The sequence below is a fragment of the Rutilus rutilus genome, assembly GCF_951802725.1.
Source record: "Rutilus rutilus genome assembly, chromosome: 21".
Classification (NCBI taxonomy): Eukaryota; Metazoa; Chordata; class Actinopteri; order Cypriniformes; family Leuciscidae; genus Rutilus; species Rutilus rutilus.
Window position 1 is genome coordinate 29,500,348 of NC_140226.1, and position 18,253 is coordinate 29,518,600.

The 18,253-nt window shown below is 37.3% G+C and overlaps 1 protein-coding gene across 4 annotated transcripts; it reads right to left on the reverse strand.

Annotated features, from left to right (window-relative positions):
- Window positions 1-273: 273 nt before the first annotated feature.
- On the reverse strand, window positions 274-18,106 carry capn3a (calpain 3a, (p94)). Of its 4 annotated transcripts, none has more exons than XM_084392986.1 (21): window positions 17,725-18,106; window positions 16,271-16,340; window positions 15,752-15,870; window positions 15,529-15,662; window positions 13,939-14,107; window positions 13,269-13,352; window positions 13,094-13,188; window positions 12,145-12,222; window positions 11,787-11,947; window positions 10,352-10,521; window positions 10,223-10,234; window positions 9,849-10,057; window positions 7,269-7,305; window positions 5,192-5,269; window positions 4,964-5,021; window positions 4,821-4,885; window positions 4,075-4,143; window positions 2,841-2,919; window positions 2,603-2,719; window positions 1,601-1,659; window positions 274-1,479 (listed from the first exon to the last, which is right to left on the reverse strand). In XM_084392986.1, exons 1-21 carry the CDS (start codon window positions 17,974-17,976, stop codon window positions 1,453-1,455), a joined length of 2,142 nt encoding a protein of 713 aa, XP_084249112.1. In that variant the 5' UTR covers window positions 17,977-18,106; the 3' UTR covers window positions 274-1,452. The 4 variants fall into 4 exon arrangements, with proteins under 4 accessions (XP_084249112.1, XP_084249111.1, XP_084249110.1 ...); XM_084392985.1 differs by having other exon boundaries at window positions 2,603-2,743; XM_084392984.1 differs by having other exon boundaries at window positions 5,156-5,269.
- Window positions 18,107-18,253: the final 147 nt, after the last annotated feature.

The window sequence follows — 18,253 nt, forward strand, 5'->3', positions numbered from 1 at the left end:
GCTGAAAAACATTGCTAACCAGATATAAAATAAATGGTGACATAAAGAACTTGTATGATATAAAGCTTTAACAGACCCTTTGTCGAAAAAGTGAAATTTCCCAATTTTATTTTGTAATTGGCACTTTATGCTTATGTTTAAATAATTAGGCTTTAAAAAAACAGCATTCTTGTTTTTCCTGGGAAAGCACTTCAACCAAGAACTACACAATTATTTATTTTGTTAAACGGGTGAAGTCAGTACACTCATTTGAACAAATGGTTAAATGGGGGTCAAGCACAAAAACAAAAAAAGCCTAGGATCGACCCATGTCTTTGCCCACAGTTATGAAATGAAGACCTTGAATCCTGCCATCCGTCATGAGCTCTGAGATGTTCCCTGATGGTTCTCCTCCAGTGATTATGTTTCCTCACCTGGTTCATCATGTGTTTCATTTCCTATTATGTTAACTTACAAAACAAAACAACCAGGATTTGAAACAACAAGGACCATCTACATGGCCCTGCTTTGTTTTGTTTTTTAATGGATTTTGATAATACCAAATGGGAACAAAATGTGAAGCTGGGATGCATGTAAGAGTACATCTGGGTAAATATGGAAAGACATTCTTTAAGAAAGCTGAATCAGAGAGTATGATGAAAAGAGTTTGTGTCAGATGCCACAGAGCAAGAAGAATATTAGAAGAGAGAAAACAACGCTAATGCAAACATCAAGATGAGACTTTGTTGGCGTATCCGAAAAGTTTGGTGAACTCGCATGAAACCCAATGTTTACAAACCTGATCCGAGCCACGTCCATATGTGGTGTGAAATCAGAATCAAATCTGGATTGTGTTTCAGTGTGAATGGTCAAATTGAATCCTCATTCGTAAAGCACTGTGTATTCAATACCCAAAATTGTCAAGAATTATATATCCGAATCTGCTTGTTCTTGTCTGAATCTAGTTTTATATGATGTTAGATAATCCGTTATATATTAGGTCCATCAGCATATGGCAAAGAGAAATCTCAGCGTCGTGTAAATTAGCATCTTTTGAGGCTGGTTGAGGTAAAAGAGAAATGCTGTCTGTAGCACCAGTGTAGACAAACTGAATGTTCATGTGAAAAGAATGATGACTTTGAGGAACGAATTACAACAGAAAACCAGAAATCATGCAAAAAATTACACAATGACGTGCCTCAAAAGTCGCTTGTGCACAACGCCCCTGAAAACGTTTCCTCCGCAATCTGACTAAAAAAAAAAAGTGACGTCGGTCTATAACACTATTACTCATTTCCCCATCATGACAATCCCTAATAAAATTGAAGTGATCGTGTAAAGGTTCTCGAGCTGGTGTTCAATGTGGGCCGAGGTACAGAGAAAGAGGTAACAGTAGTCTGGCACATTGAGTGTTGAGGTAAAAGCTGGTAGTTCTGGTCCTTGCCGAATCTGGGCTCGCCTGGATCCGTGGGTCTAGGCATACATGGTTAGCTGGAGCCACTGGAGAAATTGAAAAAGCGGTTTAACATTTTGTAATCAGCTAAACCTACAGCTTTAAAAGGAAGGCTTTTGGCGTTTGAAGCGTAGGACTCGGACATGATTATATCTTAAGATCACTCACCTCCAGTACATTAAGTCTGATGGTGCCGTCTCCACCTCGATCAAAGGCCTGGAATGCTCCTACAAAGAAAACAGGTTCACTTCAGACAGCACACATGTATGTTGCATGATTATTATTAGCACACACAAGCCCCAAATCAATTGTTAAATCTCAAATTTAAATGAAAAATTTGGTACGTATTTTGTTGTTGGATCATTTTCAGGAAGCGGCTCTGTGTGTGTGTTCCCCATGATGACTTGATGTTTTGACTGGATATTGAACTTAGTCATCTTATTTAGATAACTTTTAGTGCTTAAAGAAGTTTAGAGTCTGAAAAATGCTTGAAAAATTCAATCATGACTGCATTGCACTAATCCATTCTCTCATTTCAGGTAAATCATGGCCAGGATTGACCTAAAATAACCAGGGAATTGATTAGTACAGCGTGGTGACTACTGAACTAAAAACGAGAGAACGAATTTATAAAATGTGGCCACAAATGAAGCCGTGGGACTTTCCGACATCATATTTAATAGAGACTTTTATTATTATTTCATTGTTTAAACCTTATCAAGCTCAAAAGTTCAACTCTGTAATGAGGGGGGGGAAAGTCAGTGATTAGTCAGCAATTTTTTTACAGAAAAGAAATATAGTTCTTGGCACAAGCCACAAGATATTGACTGCAGGAAATGTTATGATGATATTTGTTTGCTAAGGCTATAATTTGTCATTTTGTACTGACAGAGTTGACAAAATGCTTTAAAAGAGAAATGTTTTTGTTCTTTTTTTAAAAGCATGATTTATTACAAGCCATGATGAAACTGTATATAATTCCAAACTTACTATGACAAACTTATTCTAAACTTAATATATTCTAGAAGCAAAATAATGTAAGGTATTGTTTAACATAAAAAGTGACCAGCTTCAATGGCACCACTTCCTGATAAAGACACTGTACACTATTATTTGTTGTACTATTTGCCAGTGACAAAGATGTGTTTGCAGTTAATTTTAGCAACTTACTGAACATCCCCTCCAGTCGTACAAGACAGCTGACAAAACTGTCAAAGTCCACGTTCATGTTATCATTGGCGTAGCGCATGGTGACGATGTCGTACAGCTGGTTGTTCAGACGGAACCCTGAGCGACAAACAAGACACGTGACTGTACAGTGACGAGTCCATTAGTGTTAGTCTAGTCAAATGTTCTTCAACATGAGAGCAGATCCACTTACAGTAGAAATGCATGAAAACCTTCTAACCTGCATCATTGATGGCGTTCCTCATCTCATAGCTGCTGATAGTGCCAATATGATCAAAGTCATAGCGCTTAAAGATTCCCTGCAGACAAAATTCATAAAGTCAATGTGTGCTGCAATCTTTTTTATACACTCACCGGCCACTTTATTAGGTACACCATGCTAGTACCGGGTTGGACCCCTTTTGTCTTCAGAACGGCCTTAATTCTTCATGGCACAGATTCAAAAAGGTGCTGGAAACATTCCTCAGAGATTTTGGTCCATATTGACATGAGAGCATCACACACTTACTGCAGATTTGTCGGCTGCATATACATGATGTGAATCTCCTGTTCCTCCACGTCCTAAAGATGCTCTAGAGGATTGAGATCAGGTGACTGTGGGGGTCATTTGAGTTTAGTGAACTCATTGACGTGGCGTTTAAACAATGCTCAAGTGGCCCAAAATGTGGCAAGAAAATATCCAACACAATATTACAGCAGCACCAGCCTGATCCATTGATACAAGGCAGGACGCATCCATGCTTTCATGTTGTTTACCCCAAATTCTGACCCGACCATCTGAATGGTGCAGCAGAAATCAAGATTCATCAGACCAGGCAACGTTTTTCCAATCTATTGTCCAATTTTGGTGAGCTTGTGTGAATTGTAGCCTCAGTTTCCTGTTCTTATCTGACAGGAGTGTCACCGGTGTGTCTTCTGCTGCTGAAGTCCCTCTGCTTCAAGGCTGGACGTGTTCTGTGTTCAGAGATTGTTGTGTGTTCAGAGATGCTCTTCTGCAGACCTGCAGCGAGTGCTTATTTGAGTTACTGTTGCCTTTCTATCAGCTTGATCCAGTCTTGAACCATTCTCCTCTGACCTCTGATATCAACAAGGCATTTTCACCCACAGAACTGCCGTTCACTGGATATTTTCTCTTCTTCTGATCATTCTCTGTAAACCCTAGAGGTGGTTACGTGTGAAAATCCCAGTAGATCAGCAGTTTCTGAAATACTCAGACCAGCCCGTCTGGCACCAACAACCATGCACGTTTATACTCACTGAAATCACCTTTCTTCCCCATTCTGATGCTCAGTTTGAACTTCAGCAGGTCATCTTGACCATGTCTACATGCCTAAATGCATTGAGTTGCTGCCATGTGATTGGCTGATTAGATATATGCATAAATGAGCAGGTGAACAGGTGTACCTAATAAAGTGGCCGGTGAGTGTGTGTATGGGGAAAGAATGAGGACAAACCTGCCACTGTTTGATTTTGTTCCACAAGTGTCTAAACTCTTGTAGGTTAAGTCTTCCTGTTCCATCCATCTGTGCGATAAGGGTTAAGAAAACTTTGCTTGCAATATTCTACACTATAACCTCTGCTTTAAAATGAAATCTAATGTAATTCTAACAACAAAACTAGTGATTATGCCTAAATTGACAAGTCAAGTAAATTAAGAATATAAATTCCTAACTTAATGTTACAATGTTGAAATGTAGTATTCTATGCTTTCGTTTATCGTTAATAATGATAATAATTACACAATAATTGAAAATGATAATTACACACTTAACAAGGCCGTAACCCTATTAACTGGTGGAAACAACTGACATGAGAAAACTGTTTTGGATAAATACCTCAGAATGGATTTACCATTATCAGCATTATGCTAACATAACAATATTTGGTAACAAGTTAGTTTAGGGTCCAATTCTCACTATTAACTAGTTGCTTATTAGCATATTGGCTGTTTATTAGTACTTATAAAGCACATATTAATGCCTCATTCTGCATGACTGCATGACTATATTCTACATCTCTTAATCCAACCCAATTCCTAAACTTAACAACCGTACTAACTATTAATAAGCAGTAATTAGGAGTTTATTGACGCAACAGTCGTAGTTAAGAGAGAGAATTGGACCCTAATCTAAAGTGTGACCCAATATTTTAGCTTGATAGCACCTTCAAAACAGACATGCAATCTTGATACAAAGGATACATCCATGAGGGCGATCATGCTTCTACAGTTCTCTCGACTGAAGCCCTCAGTGTGTATGTCTTTGTCTGTAAATAGCAGATAGTTTCTTGAAGACAGTATACAGAAAAACCATAACCCAGAAACAATCATTTAAAGATACGTACATTTAGACACCACCTTGTTCAAGACATCTTTGAGTTCACTGGCTGAGATCTCCATTTGCTGTAAGACATAAGAATAAACAGAAAGCCAGGTGTGGTGTTTATTACGGCCAAGTAAAACAGTAATGATATTGCAATTACCATTGTTACCACTGGCATGGCCAATTACCAGTCCCACCCCACCTCCATACTCACACTCCCCCCAGCGCTCAGTGGCTCCCCAGTACTCACGTCCCCCGCGATCTGCTGGAAAATGGACAGGAACTGCTGGTCCTCCTCACTCTCTTCCCCAGTTGAAGCTGGAGCCGGCTGATCAGACATGGTAGTTGTAAATAACACGTCAGAACTGAATTTATTCTCTCATTTTGAATAGCTAAAGAATCTGATCACTTTTAGATAAAAAAAGATTTTACGCCTCTACAGGGCTGTTCACACCAAGAATGATTACTATAAAGATATCTATATTAGCGTCCACCAATGGATGATATCCTTCTGTTTATTATAAGTACGCGCTGCAGTTTTGTGGATTCTGATTGGCTGTCAATGTTTTTATTATTCATCAGCTGGAAAGAAAAACACTATCGATTTCTCTGTCATTATCATAGTTAACGACATGTGGTGTGGACTCTACTGTTCTTTTACATTTATAATGATTTTTAAAAGTAAATCTTTAGCATTATCGTTATACTTAGTGTCCTTGGTGTGAACGGGCCGCCCTTCAAAATAACAGTCACATAAAAAATTGAGAAATAACAGTATGAACTGAAACATTTTGAAATATTTATATTTTTTTAAAATGCTTGCATGTGTGAAATCCCCTAGCCAACGTTTTTTATTATTGTGTTACTTTATAGTTGCTAAAGTGTTCTGGATTGTTGTAAGAGAAATAGTTAGGTGGTTGAAAGAGTCCATCCCGAGTCTGATATTCTGAGGCGAGATCCACAAAACTTAGATTTTTTTTTAGAATTCATTTATTTTTTGGAAAAAAATTTGCAATTCTTTAACATATTCTTAAGAAGTTCTGAAGTATTTTCAGAATTTAAGAACAATATGAAAAGCTTTGGTGTTATCTCATATGGCAGTTCTTGCTGAAGATGCGTTTTTGTAGAATTGTTATTGAATTTCGATTTCAGCTAAACGTCACGTAACGCATAATCATGATCAAAAGTGTCACTTAAGAGTATATGTATATGTAACTAATGTTATGTTGCAATGCTTAAAGGTGCGGTGAGCGATTTCTGAGAAACACTGTTGATATTTGAAATCAACTCAAACAAACACACCCCTCTCTTCATTGCTCCACCCCCAAAATGCACTAACATGCAATGCAAGATTGGATCTCACTTTATAATAGCTGAGGCGAAGCAAAATAATGCTTTGCAAAAAATAAAGCAAAGATGATGAACGAATGACAAGGAAGAACAAAAAATGAACATACAGTACACAAGAGTACATACAAGCAAGAGTTCATTGTTAGTCCCCAGCAGCTCCAAACAAACAATGACTCTCAAAACTGTCCTATAGCTAGCATTACAACAGCAGCATATATTGGTTCTGTGGAACACAACAAAACCAAAGTAACTCACGTATGGAGCAGAAACAACGCAACCTCGGCGTCCGTTTTCAGGTCTTCCCGCTTTGGTCTCTCCAGCGCTGGAAAGCTTTTCTAATATTAGCGTGGGTCCTAAAACCCTGATCCCTGATCAAAACCCTTTTTTTTCAGTGATATACCTCTGACCTTTTCTCTTTTGTAATGTCTCTCAGCCATCTCTCTTTCAACAGTCTTTCTTCAAATCTTTCTCACTCTCTCCTCCCCCATTATGAGTGGACACGCCCCCTGCTGCTGATTGGCTACAAGTGTGTTGTGCTGCTCGGTCCCATCCACTTTCAACAGTGTTTCTCAGAAATCGCTTACCGGTTACCGTACATTTAATATTTGAAACAACCCAATCAATTAATTAAACATCTCACTTTTGGACAATTTGGAGTTTATCCTAACTTGGAGATTCTTAAAGAAAAAAGTTAAGAATGTTTTTGGGATTACAAAATATTTGTAACTTTATTCGTGAGTGAGAAAATAAGTAAAATATCAGTTAAGAACATGTCTTGTCTCTAGATGTCGAGTCTCTCCTTCTAGTTCAGTCTATGGGATCTTATCCAGTTTTCATTATAAGTTGTTGTAATATCTGCCTTCAATACTTGCAGCCGAAGTCCAGTGCTTATGGTTAGCGGTTTGGTACTATTTGAAATAAGGGAACGTCTTAGCTGAACTCAGATTTCAATCATTTCTAAATTATCAAGAACTTACCACTGGATGATCAGCTTCAATCCTGTTCTCTATCTCCCTGAGAAGAAACCAACAAACACTTGTCACCATAGTAGACAGCACGAGACATCAAAGATCTTTTGGGGAGCCTTTGTTTTTTCCATTTAGTATGTCTTTCCTGTCTTTTGAGCCCATTTTGATAAATAGCCAAATGAGCACTTTTCTCTGGATACATCAGCCATATCAACATATGTGCCTTTTTTCTGTGATAACTGATTAGGAGTTACTCATACCTACCATGTGTAAATAATCTTTAAAGTATGATTACCTTAAAATATTATTAATGATAAAAGTTAATTCTCTGCATGTTTAACAGTTACAGTGATTATCACTGGGCCAGTGATTAATTTACATTTAGGCCACAGCAAGAAACTGGAAATCATGACATGATCCTTATTAAAATACTGTGAATCCTTGTCATCAGGGCTTGACCTGCATCATCATCAGTATTCCTTGGAGACCTTCATCAATCCTTCGTGCATCCATGTATTCCTTGTAGCTGAAGTCTAATTGTGCGGCAAGACTGGGTCAGAACTGAAAGGGAATGTTTACCGGAGGATCCCAAAATGTGCTGTTGCTTGTCCTAAAAAAGATTCCATTACAGCCTCGAACTGGGGCCGATTTCTTCCAGCTCTACAAATCAAATCGTCATTAAAATTTTTGTCCTTGTGGTTTTCTCCACCCCCTTTCCCAATTGTTTCCCATCCCTTCTGTAAAGTTAACTACTATGAAACTACCTTGGTATTCTTGTGATAATATAACCATGACCCTATTACTACAACACCATAGTCTTTGTACATAAAATATATTTTGGTGAGGATTTAAAGCGCCCTTTTGCACCCACTGACATGAGTATTAACTTCTGTAACAGCTGCTTTCCAGCCAGATGTTTCAGAAGTTCTTCACCTATGACACAATTTAACGTAACAGAGTACTTACAAACAACTACAAAAAAAGCAAACACCAGAAAAATTAGGATGTCAGATCAGCGTTACAGAGTTCATTTTTACGGAGCCCCATACATGACATAAAGAAAAAATATAGATAACGTGGAGCAAATTGATTCCAAAAATTTGTTAACTAAATTAATCGTTTCCATAATTTAAAGGTACACTATGTATTTTTTTTTTTTTTTTTTCAATAGATCATCAATCCCTCTTCCAAAACTTGTTTTTATTCATTATGGTATAGAATTATTATAAGTGTGATGGGTGATTTTCGCTTGAAATTGCGTACATAAGTCACTCGCCTGTGCGTGTCTCATCATATCCGTAAATAGAGAAAAGTTGCTCCGGCTACTTTGACGCGTGTATGGTGTGTGAGTGGCAGAGGTTAGTTGTTGTCACGAGCGAGAAAGGTTGACATGGAGCAGCTAAATCACAAACCACTGGAGATCACCCACAGAACAGAGGAGAGTCTGCTGGCAAAAACAGATCGTGACAGAGCTCGTAATAAAACAAGAATCAACATTAACTTGGCTTTTTAGGGATGGCAAGACCTGAGGGATTTGAAATGTTGTAAAAGTGATGTAGAGATGCCATTTTTTATTACTCAACAGGTGAGTAAGGTATTTTACTAAACTGATAAATTGCCATATGTGGCTCTCTAACAGAGTTCATATTAAGCATTATCTATTGTGAAGGGTCATTTCATTATGGCTGTTGCAGCGCTGTCCTAGAATTAATTTTCAAGGAAATATTGTGTCTATTAATGGTAAGAGCTACAGTAATACCGTCAGCTGAACTGGTTATGTATTTGAAGCCTAGTAGTGAATGTTTTATGAGCAGAGCGAAGCACAACCAAAACAATGTTCTTCTACAAAATGTATGCAGTTTTGTTTTTTAACAGCTAGAGGGCCAAAAGTTACATAGTGTACCTTTTACTCATTTAAAACAAGGCAATTAATTAGTACAACATAGGAACCAATTAAGTCATGTGTGGAAACTTTTCATTCGTGCTGACAATCTTTTTTCCCCCTCTCATGTCATGTGCGGAGCTCCGGAATTTTTTCCTCATAATACAAAAGTAATTTTCTTAGGGGCCGTTCACAACAAATGAGTTTTTGTCTTTAAAAATGCGAAACACAGGGCAGTGAAATTGGGGAAAAAAACGCAAAATGTGTTTCTCTGAGAGCCGCATTTCTAAAACGGTTCATGCGTGCGATGCTGTAAAAGACACCAGACGGCGGCGCAAATTGTCAAAAGATCGTCCGTCTAGCACAATAATAAAGCTGCACAACGGAGTGAAAAACGCATTCTGTGTGCCAGCATTTTTATTTTTCAAGTAAATTTTTTTATACATTTAAGAACCAAAAAATATTAAACATTTGTTTTCCGAGAATATATATATATTTAATTTCCTTTTAATTAAATGTATTATTCGTTTTCGAATTTAATTCAATTTATTTATCCTGTTTATGGATGTTCCGATATTTTCTGACAAAAATACTTAAGAAAATTTTTTTTTTGCTTTGTGAGGATAAATTTACTCAGACATCATTGTATGATAATATAAATAAATAAAAAAACCACCAGCCCTCTCATCCCTTCTGCTCTCACTCACTCAGAGGTATTTCTCCTTTCAGAGAAGACGCGGAGGATGAACTCGCCTTCCTGGTGGGGCTCGTATGTGGAGGGAACGATGACGTACTCCCCTGGACTCAGACGGAAGCGCTGGGTCACCTCTCGCAGGTTAATGTACGCCCTGGAGCGGGCCTTAGAGGAGTTAGACGTGAAGAACTCCTTCTGCATGTGCTGCTTGTTTCCATGCATCTGACAGACAGAGAAACACAACAGCAGAAAAAAACGCAATCACAAAGGTGTTTATATACTATCTATAAAACAACACTAGTTCTAAAAGAGCAAAGAAACTGCATGAACATGAGCATGATATACACAAGCCTTGGGTCCAAACTTTGGATCTTCACATTTTCATACCTCCTTTGGCACCTATGGGCAAACAGAAAGAGTTAAAAGAGTGTTGGATTCATCTTTATCACTATTTGCATGCTTTTGTATAATTTTAGCGATTATCTCTCTGAAGATTAAATATAGTAGCACTGATACCTCATAGATGGAAAATCCAATAGTGAAGAGATTTGCACCCAACTTGCGTTCTCTACGTCTGTTTTTCTGCATTAGAGCAACAACAAAGGTGCATGCTACTTCATCATCCTCTGGGTCGTCATCTTCCTCCAGAAGACGCAGGCGGTATTGTGGATTTGTCCAGAATGTGTCTATAGGAAACCACACAAATAATATGAATGTTTACTTCGTTGAAGCCAATTGTTTTTTTTTTTGCAAGACATTATTTTTTTTATATTTTGACCTGTGAAGCACTTTGTGATGCATTTTATGTATAAAAGATACTATACAAATTAAAATTTTATATTTATATATTTTATATTTAAAATTTATATCATAATCAAAATGTAAATACTTTTTTGGTAACGCTTTAGATTACAGCCCGGAAAGTACTGCGTAATTAAAGCGATTTTACAGTGTAACTCTCTGTAATTATAGTGTACCTATAAAGTACTTACATGTAAGTATAAGGGAACAACATGTAACGTTTGGGGAATAAAGGGGTAACAACCAGGAGAAATATCTTTTTTTTTAATACTGTAAATATTGTAGATCTAAGGGGTACTTATTCTACTATTATGATACAACATTCACATTTGGGACCAATTTATAAAGGTTTCCAAATCAGTATTATAAGATTGTATGTATTTTTTATTGTACTTACCCTGTAACTACATTGAACAAGAGGGTAACAAGCACCACTTTAATTTACGGCCCGCAATGTCACACTTACCCTGTAACTACATGGAACGAGTATATTTTCCAGTATTAAAACAAAACAAAAATGCAGTAGTTTTAGCTTTACTTGCCTTGAAGCATGTAAGCTCAAACTTAAACATCTGCACTTTTGCTATCAAAAAAAGAAAAGAAAAAGAAAAAACTATAAATACATAGATATGTACCCTGTAATTTTTAAAAAGCCTAGTTTGTATATTGGTACCACAATTTTTACAAAAAGGTGCACAGTGTATGTTAAATCGCTAAATTGCTCCCAAGTGTAAGATTGTTGTATCATAATAGTAGAATAAGTAGCCTAGCCCTTAGTTCTATAATACTTACAGTATAAATATATATTTTTTTAATTCTCCTGGTTGTTACTAGCCTGACTACGTCAGACTTCCTACTTCCGCTAATTTCATTTCGCTCCTGTAGCCAATCAACGAACAGAGGGCGGGCTGAGAGCCGTGACGTAGACGCTGATTGTACCGTGGATGCGTAGATTTACTTCACATAATCTGCAAAAGTCGTTCACAGCCATGTTCACTCCGGTATTTCGCTCGATGGTTTAGTTTTTGCATCATACATGCGTTTACAGTGGAAGTTAGATGCGGCTGAGCATGCGCATAACACACGCCATAACCAAACGTTATGTGATTGGCTTACGGGTAACCAACCATTAAACTTCAGACACACCCACCTGGATAATTCCTGCATCCTCCAGCAGAGCAGCCTCTTATCCAGCGTCCCTCATTAACAGACACCGTCCATTTGTGTAGCTTATCATCCTCCAGAGCATCAGGGGTCAGGTTGCAAATCTCAATTTTTGTGTAATTTTTCTTAAAATCCTCAAATGACATCCTATGGGTTGATGACAATAATGTGAATGATTATCTTTGTGAATAAAGATATGGACTTATTTTGATGGTCATGGAGCTTTGGAGCCTCTGGTCTTGGTCTGGACTCATACTCGAATGAGCTGGTCTCATCCACAACACTATATCAGTCTCATAATTCATTATGAGGATATGTTTGCTTGTTGATTTTTTGTAACTCACCAGAATTCTCCATCTTCAGCATTCTGATGCTGGAGTTTCTCTTTTTCAGTTTTAGAGATGGTTTCCCACTCTTTTGAACTGCAGAAAAAAATGAGCAATTGTAATAGTTGTATAGTAATATATATATATATATATATATATTAACCCTTTAAAGCCTGGAAAATTAAATGATAGTCAGAAAAATCTAATCTTTCAAGTGGAACAGTTCATTAAAACTTTAGACAAAATATTTTATTTTATTTATAAAATGCTTTTTAAGTATCATATTTCATGCATTAGGCTTTTATGGCTCATATAGTATGACATAGTGAGAATAAGGAGCAGAAATATGCAATTTGGTGCAGTTGTTGATAATTATATGGGCTTAAAGTAAGATAAAATTCTGATAGCTTGTAAATCAATAAGATCTTTTTAACAGTATAGATGACTACTTACATAAAATGCGCACACACACATATACAAATATATATCAGTCTATATCTCCCAATAATATGTCTTAGTACGATGATATTTGTACTGAGGTGTACATATAAACGTTCCTCAAAAGTCTGATGTATCATATGTGATACTTACGTTTTAACATGATTTTTCAAAAAAAATAATGTATGGATAATCAAGTAGACATAAGTAACATCAATACAGTAAGTGTTCATCTTGAAATGTTAACAATATTAAAGTTATTCTTACATTTACTTTATAAAAATCTGTAAAGATTTCACAGCAAACAGACACTGTATTACGACCAGAATGATACTGAAAGGCCTATTAATTGCTATAAAAGTATAAACTATCAATCAGACGACAGAAAACATGTAGGAGATTGTGTACAACTAGTTATTCAGCAAAGTTTTGATCATGTTAGAGGCCTTCAAAATTAGTCTATCAAATATGATATAAAAGGCTTTATAGGGTTAAACCGGTCTAAATTCAGGTATAAGCAGATACTCACTTATCGCTCCAAGATCCGTTCCATTCTACCTGACCCCAGGGGTTACGCAGACGCACCAGACGCACTTTAGACTCCTTCTGCTGGGACTGTTTACACTGCAGACACGGAATATCACACTTATCATCCGAGGCTATCAGAGTTAGAAACAAGAAATACAAAATAATCGAATGTTTACCTCCTCTACAGCGGTAACGGAGTAGGCATGACCCTTCACAAGACCCGTAGTGGTACGAGTTTCAAAGCGCGCTGGAACCAGGGACTGTGGGTAAAAATGTAATTGCTTCATGGTAGAATTTGGACCAAAAGTTATCATTGTTTTTATAAAAAATATTTACTATCAAGAGTGTTGTAAAAAGGACATATTATGCCCTTTTACAAAGTCTTGATTTTGTTTTTGGGGGCTACTAGAATAGGTTTTAATGCTTGAATGTTTTAAAAACACATATTTGACATTGTTGTAGCACCTGACTTCCCAATCCGTCAGTAACGCTCTGCTTAGTTCCTGTCTTTATGAAGCTTCTTCTTCTTGAAAGCACAATGAGCTCTGATTGGTCAGCTGGAGCAGTGTGTTGTGATTGGTCAACAGCTTCTAGCATGTTTCGGAACTATCACACCCCTTACCATAGGGCTGGGCGATATGGCCAAAAAACTAAAATCTAGATTTTTTTTCCAAAACGATTGACCAATTCTCTATTTCAATTATTATTCTTTTTTTTTTCAATGTTTAACTAGTCACCTACAATATGATTCAAGTAAAATTCTCTTTATTAACCATCTGGTTAAAAAAGTTCTATTCCACACCTAAAGTGATCAACATGGTGATCTGATTGGTCTGTTTGACTCACATCAATGGAGCAGCCCATGAGGGAGCCTCTCGCCAGAGCTTTCTTCATGATCTTATACAGCTCTTTAGGTGCCTCCTTCATCTCATAGAATTCAGTCACTCCACCGGTGAAGTCTTCCATTCCCTCGGCAGTGTTTCCACCCTTAAGAGCCTCATAGGAGCCATGAAGTCTGAAGAGGATTACAAATAAATATAAATTACATGTGCTGTGTGCACAAATGATCAAAAAGAATTCCTGCTGTACTTCAGTTACTGTATAGTTTCATTGGATACAATTCATTAGCTCAAAAAAGAAAGAAAAAAAAATACTCAAAAGAAGAGCTACAAAGAACAGTTTTGTGTGTCCCCATCACTGATATCATTAGAGTGTTAGTAGAGTATTAGTAGACTGGTAGGGTTAGGGTTAGAATAAGTTGACATGTAGTTGTACTTATGGACCATCACAATAAAGACTTATATTAAGCAGACAGTCTACTTATACTCTAATGAGAGTTAGTTGACATGTAGTTGCAAAGTTACTTATATTGTAGTCAACAGAATGTTCAAAAGGGACCATCAAAATAAAGTGTTACCAATGTTTGTTTTACAGCTAAACATCATCCAGTCAGCATGTCATCATTTATCACCATTTTGTGAATGCAATATGTGATTTAATTTGTGTATGAATATGAATCTGAAATGGAATGTACCAAAAAATGTATTGAATAAAACATGCATTTAGTGATACAGACTTTTATTCACAAAAATAAGAGATATAAACTAAGAATTCTGAGCGATCCAAGTTCACACGGATCTGCGAAAAAGACTAAATATGCTGTATTATTCATGCCAGACCAGTAGTTGGCGATGTCACTTTGTAAAGAAACAGTACGCACATATAGAATGACCATGACGTCACTGTTTTCAAAATTTCACGTTTTCGTAGACGATAACTGTACTGGTTTCAAAGACTTGCACTTGAAAGTTTTCGGTTTCAAGCCCCCGAAACGCCGTGAACGAATGAACGGCCAAAACGGTTTCCGAAAAATTCTGAATTCCGAGATATAAACTAAAAAAATAAAGTCAAAATTGTGATATAAAAAGTCACAATTACCTTTCTTTTTTTATATATTCTGTGATATTTTAATATTCTGTGATATCTTTTTTCCTGTGTCTACAGGCTTCCATAGTCTAGTCCGCATATTTACATATTAAGGGGTCGTTCACACAGAATGTGTTTTCCATTGTTTTTCCATGTAAACACGCTTTAGACGGACATCTTTAAACGCTGCTCTCGTGTCTTTTGCAGTGTGTTCTGTCTGAACGGCCATTAGTGGCCTTAGTCATTTCTGCCCTGACCTTCAACCCTGTAACATTCAACCCCCCCAAAAAATTTATATAACAGGGTTGACACAAAAATAGTACAACGATTTACTTTGCAACCTCTAACCGTACAGTATATTTAGGATTGGGGGTATGGACAATATGATACCTTAAATTGGCCCATGTATTTATATATGTCACATCCATAAAAAGATGCTCCAGCTTTTAAATATCAAGGACTGACCAACTCCAAAACAAAAGATGTAAATGTCAAGCACTCGATACTTACTTAGCATAGGCTTTTTCCAAAAGAGCACTCCAGAATTCATTCCTTTCAGCGGACTTGGTGAACACCAGCTGGTTGTTGAAGGTGGGAATGCGGTCATCAACAACAACGTCCACCCAGTCACCATAACGCCAGAACTGAGTAGGAAAACAGACAGAGGAAGACACGGAAATCAGGCGTAATGGAGATTTGAAGTCAAAAGCTATTTTGCTCAAAAGACACCGACCTGGAAATGGAAAATTCCAGCATAGCTTTCAGAGAAGCTCTGCTCTTGAGGTATAACACGATATAGCAGCTTGTCGTTCAGAGTCAGACATGCAATGGCAGCAAGCAACCAGCAGTCTCCTAAAATACACAAGAAATAACATTTCACAAAAACATTTGATATACTGTACATATAGACCTATTTGCAGCAAAACAGGGGCCTACACTGCTGATCTCAGCATTTTCAGATTGTCCAGGGGAACATGCCAGGTTGGTAATCTACTCTATGAATTAGCAACCTTTGTGTCTTTGGGCTCTTTTATTGCCCATATGGGGTCACAACAATAGGAAGCGCTGCTAGTTGGATTCCCTTCCAACAGAGTAAACACAATATGGAGGGGTCCCTGCTGGACTGTTGGCCTGTATATGGGGGCCAGAGAGAGGTACTCGTTGCCATAAAGCTGCAATTACACTCTAAACACACTCTCCAAATATCAGTCTGTGACATTATTGTGTTAATGCGTTAAAGTGTTCATCTTACCCAGGTCTCCTTGGCAGATATCTGTCCTGCTAGCGCCTCCGACAATGAACTGTGGGTTTTCACATATCTCCTGCAGAACAAATGCCATCAAAGCGTTTGATTGTAACTCATACGGTAGTTTGAGAGATGCAAAGACAGATATGATCAATCTCTGATGTTTTGGATGAAGGGATGAATAGATGGATGGAGAGACTAGTTGTCACAAGGTTTTAAGATAGAAGTATTGAAGCCTGTTTCCACCTCAGAGTAATTGTGTATTTCTTTGTGAAATTAATTACTTGTAATTGTGTTCATAATTGCTCTCTTTTCTTGCAATTGTGACTTCATCTTTCACTTGTAAGTGTGACTATATCGCACTATGTGACTTTATTTCCTGCTTTTGCAACATACTCTATCTTACAATGTGACTATTTCTCGTAATCGCAGATTTATATCTCACATTTTGACCTTGCTTCTTGCAAGTGTAAGTATTTCTCACTATGTGATTTTGTATCTCACAAATTAACTTATTTTTCATATTATAGTGTGAGTATTTCGAATAATTGCGACTTTATATCTCACAATGTGACTTTAGTTCTTATAATTCTGACTTTAGTTTTCTCAGTGTGACTTTATTTCTCACAATTGCAACTGTATATCAAACAATGTGACTTTTCCTCACAATTGTGACTATATATCATAATGTGATATATATTTCTAATTTTAAACTATCTCACAATTATGCGTTTCTTTTTTTCAGTTTATTAAAACAAGCTTTTCTGTAGAATTATCATGATATGGGTATTTTTTATTAATCTCTGGTAGGTAATCCTGTTAATCTCAAGGGTAATCATTGACTGTCAAGTGAAATTTACTAGTAATTTTATTTACTACAATATCTGTTGGCCTAAACCAGAGTTTCCTGGGTTTATGTGTTGATGAAAAGCTAATCTTTAAATCGTAAAAATGTAGAGGAAAAAAAAAAAACAATCAAAATGAAAAATGAAAAACCTTATTTATTTATTTTTACCTCCATGTCATTTGACCATTAACCAACATCATGTGTTGTTCAATAACTGAAATATTAGCTTATAATCTCAGGGGGTTCTTGAAGTAAAGAATTTGAAGAATAAGTAAAGTGAAGAATCAGAGAATTTGCTAAATAGCTTTTTATAGCAACGACTGTGTCTATACCAGGCTTCTATACACATGAAGAACAGTGACAACTAGCCCCAGTTTTCCCAACATGCCCTCTGCAATCATATCTTTTAGATTCTTACTCCATCAGAGGCAGTTCTTGACCCATCTGAGCATTATCATTTCCCATGAATGTGTGTATGTATAAGCAAATAAATCTATTTTTAAGGAAGTCCAGTTAGTTGTGTCCTTCCATCCATCCCATGAGCCATTTCGACATCCCACCCACACTGTCAGTCCCAGTCCACTTGAACCCACACAGGCCTTCTGCCTCCTACCTTGGGACGCTTCCAGATGATGTTCTTGACTTTGTTAGACTTGTGGCCCAGCTCTTTATAGCCAAGGGAGTCCACAGTGGCAGGGAAGGTTTCATCCTCAAAAAGGGTCTTTTTCTGGAGATACTCCTGCTTGAGGAGGTTGTAGTCCTGGTCGCTGAAACGGAGAGGTTTGCTCAGGGACCCTTCGCCGTCCCTTCTCTCTCTCTCCCGGATTAACCGGTCGCAAAAGAACCCAGACGGTGTATAGGGCATCGTGTCTCACTAGGACAGTGTTTTTTTTAGGGATTGGAAACACTGGCTTTTGCCACAACTTAAGTCTTACAAGCCCAAAATCCCTGGCATAAATTCAAACAGCTGACGTCTGATTGGCTCTCCTGCTAAATGACGCACCTTTCATGCGGTCAGGGAGCAGAAATCAGGGTTAGAAGAAAAAAAACAACAACGTGTGAACACACTCCTTTTACGTGCACAAACACATACACACAAACACTCCTGCATACATACACATGCATACACAAAATGCTACAGT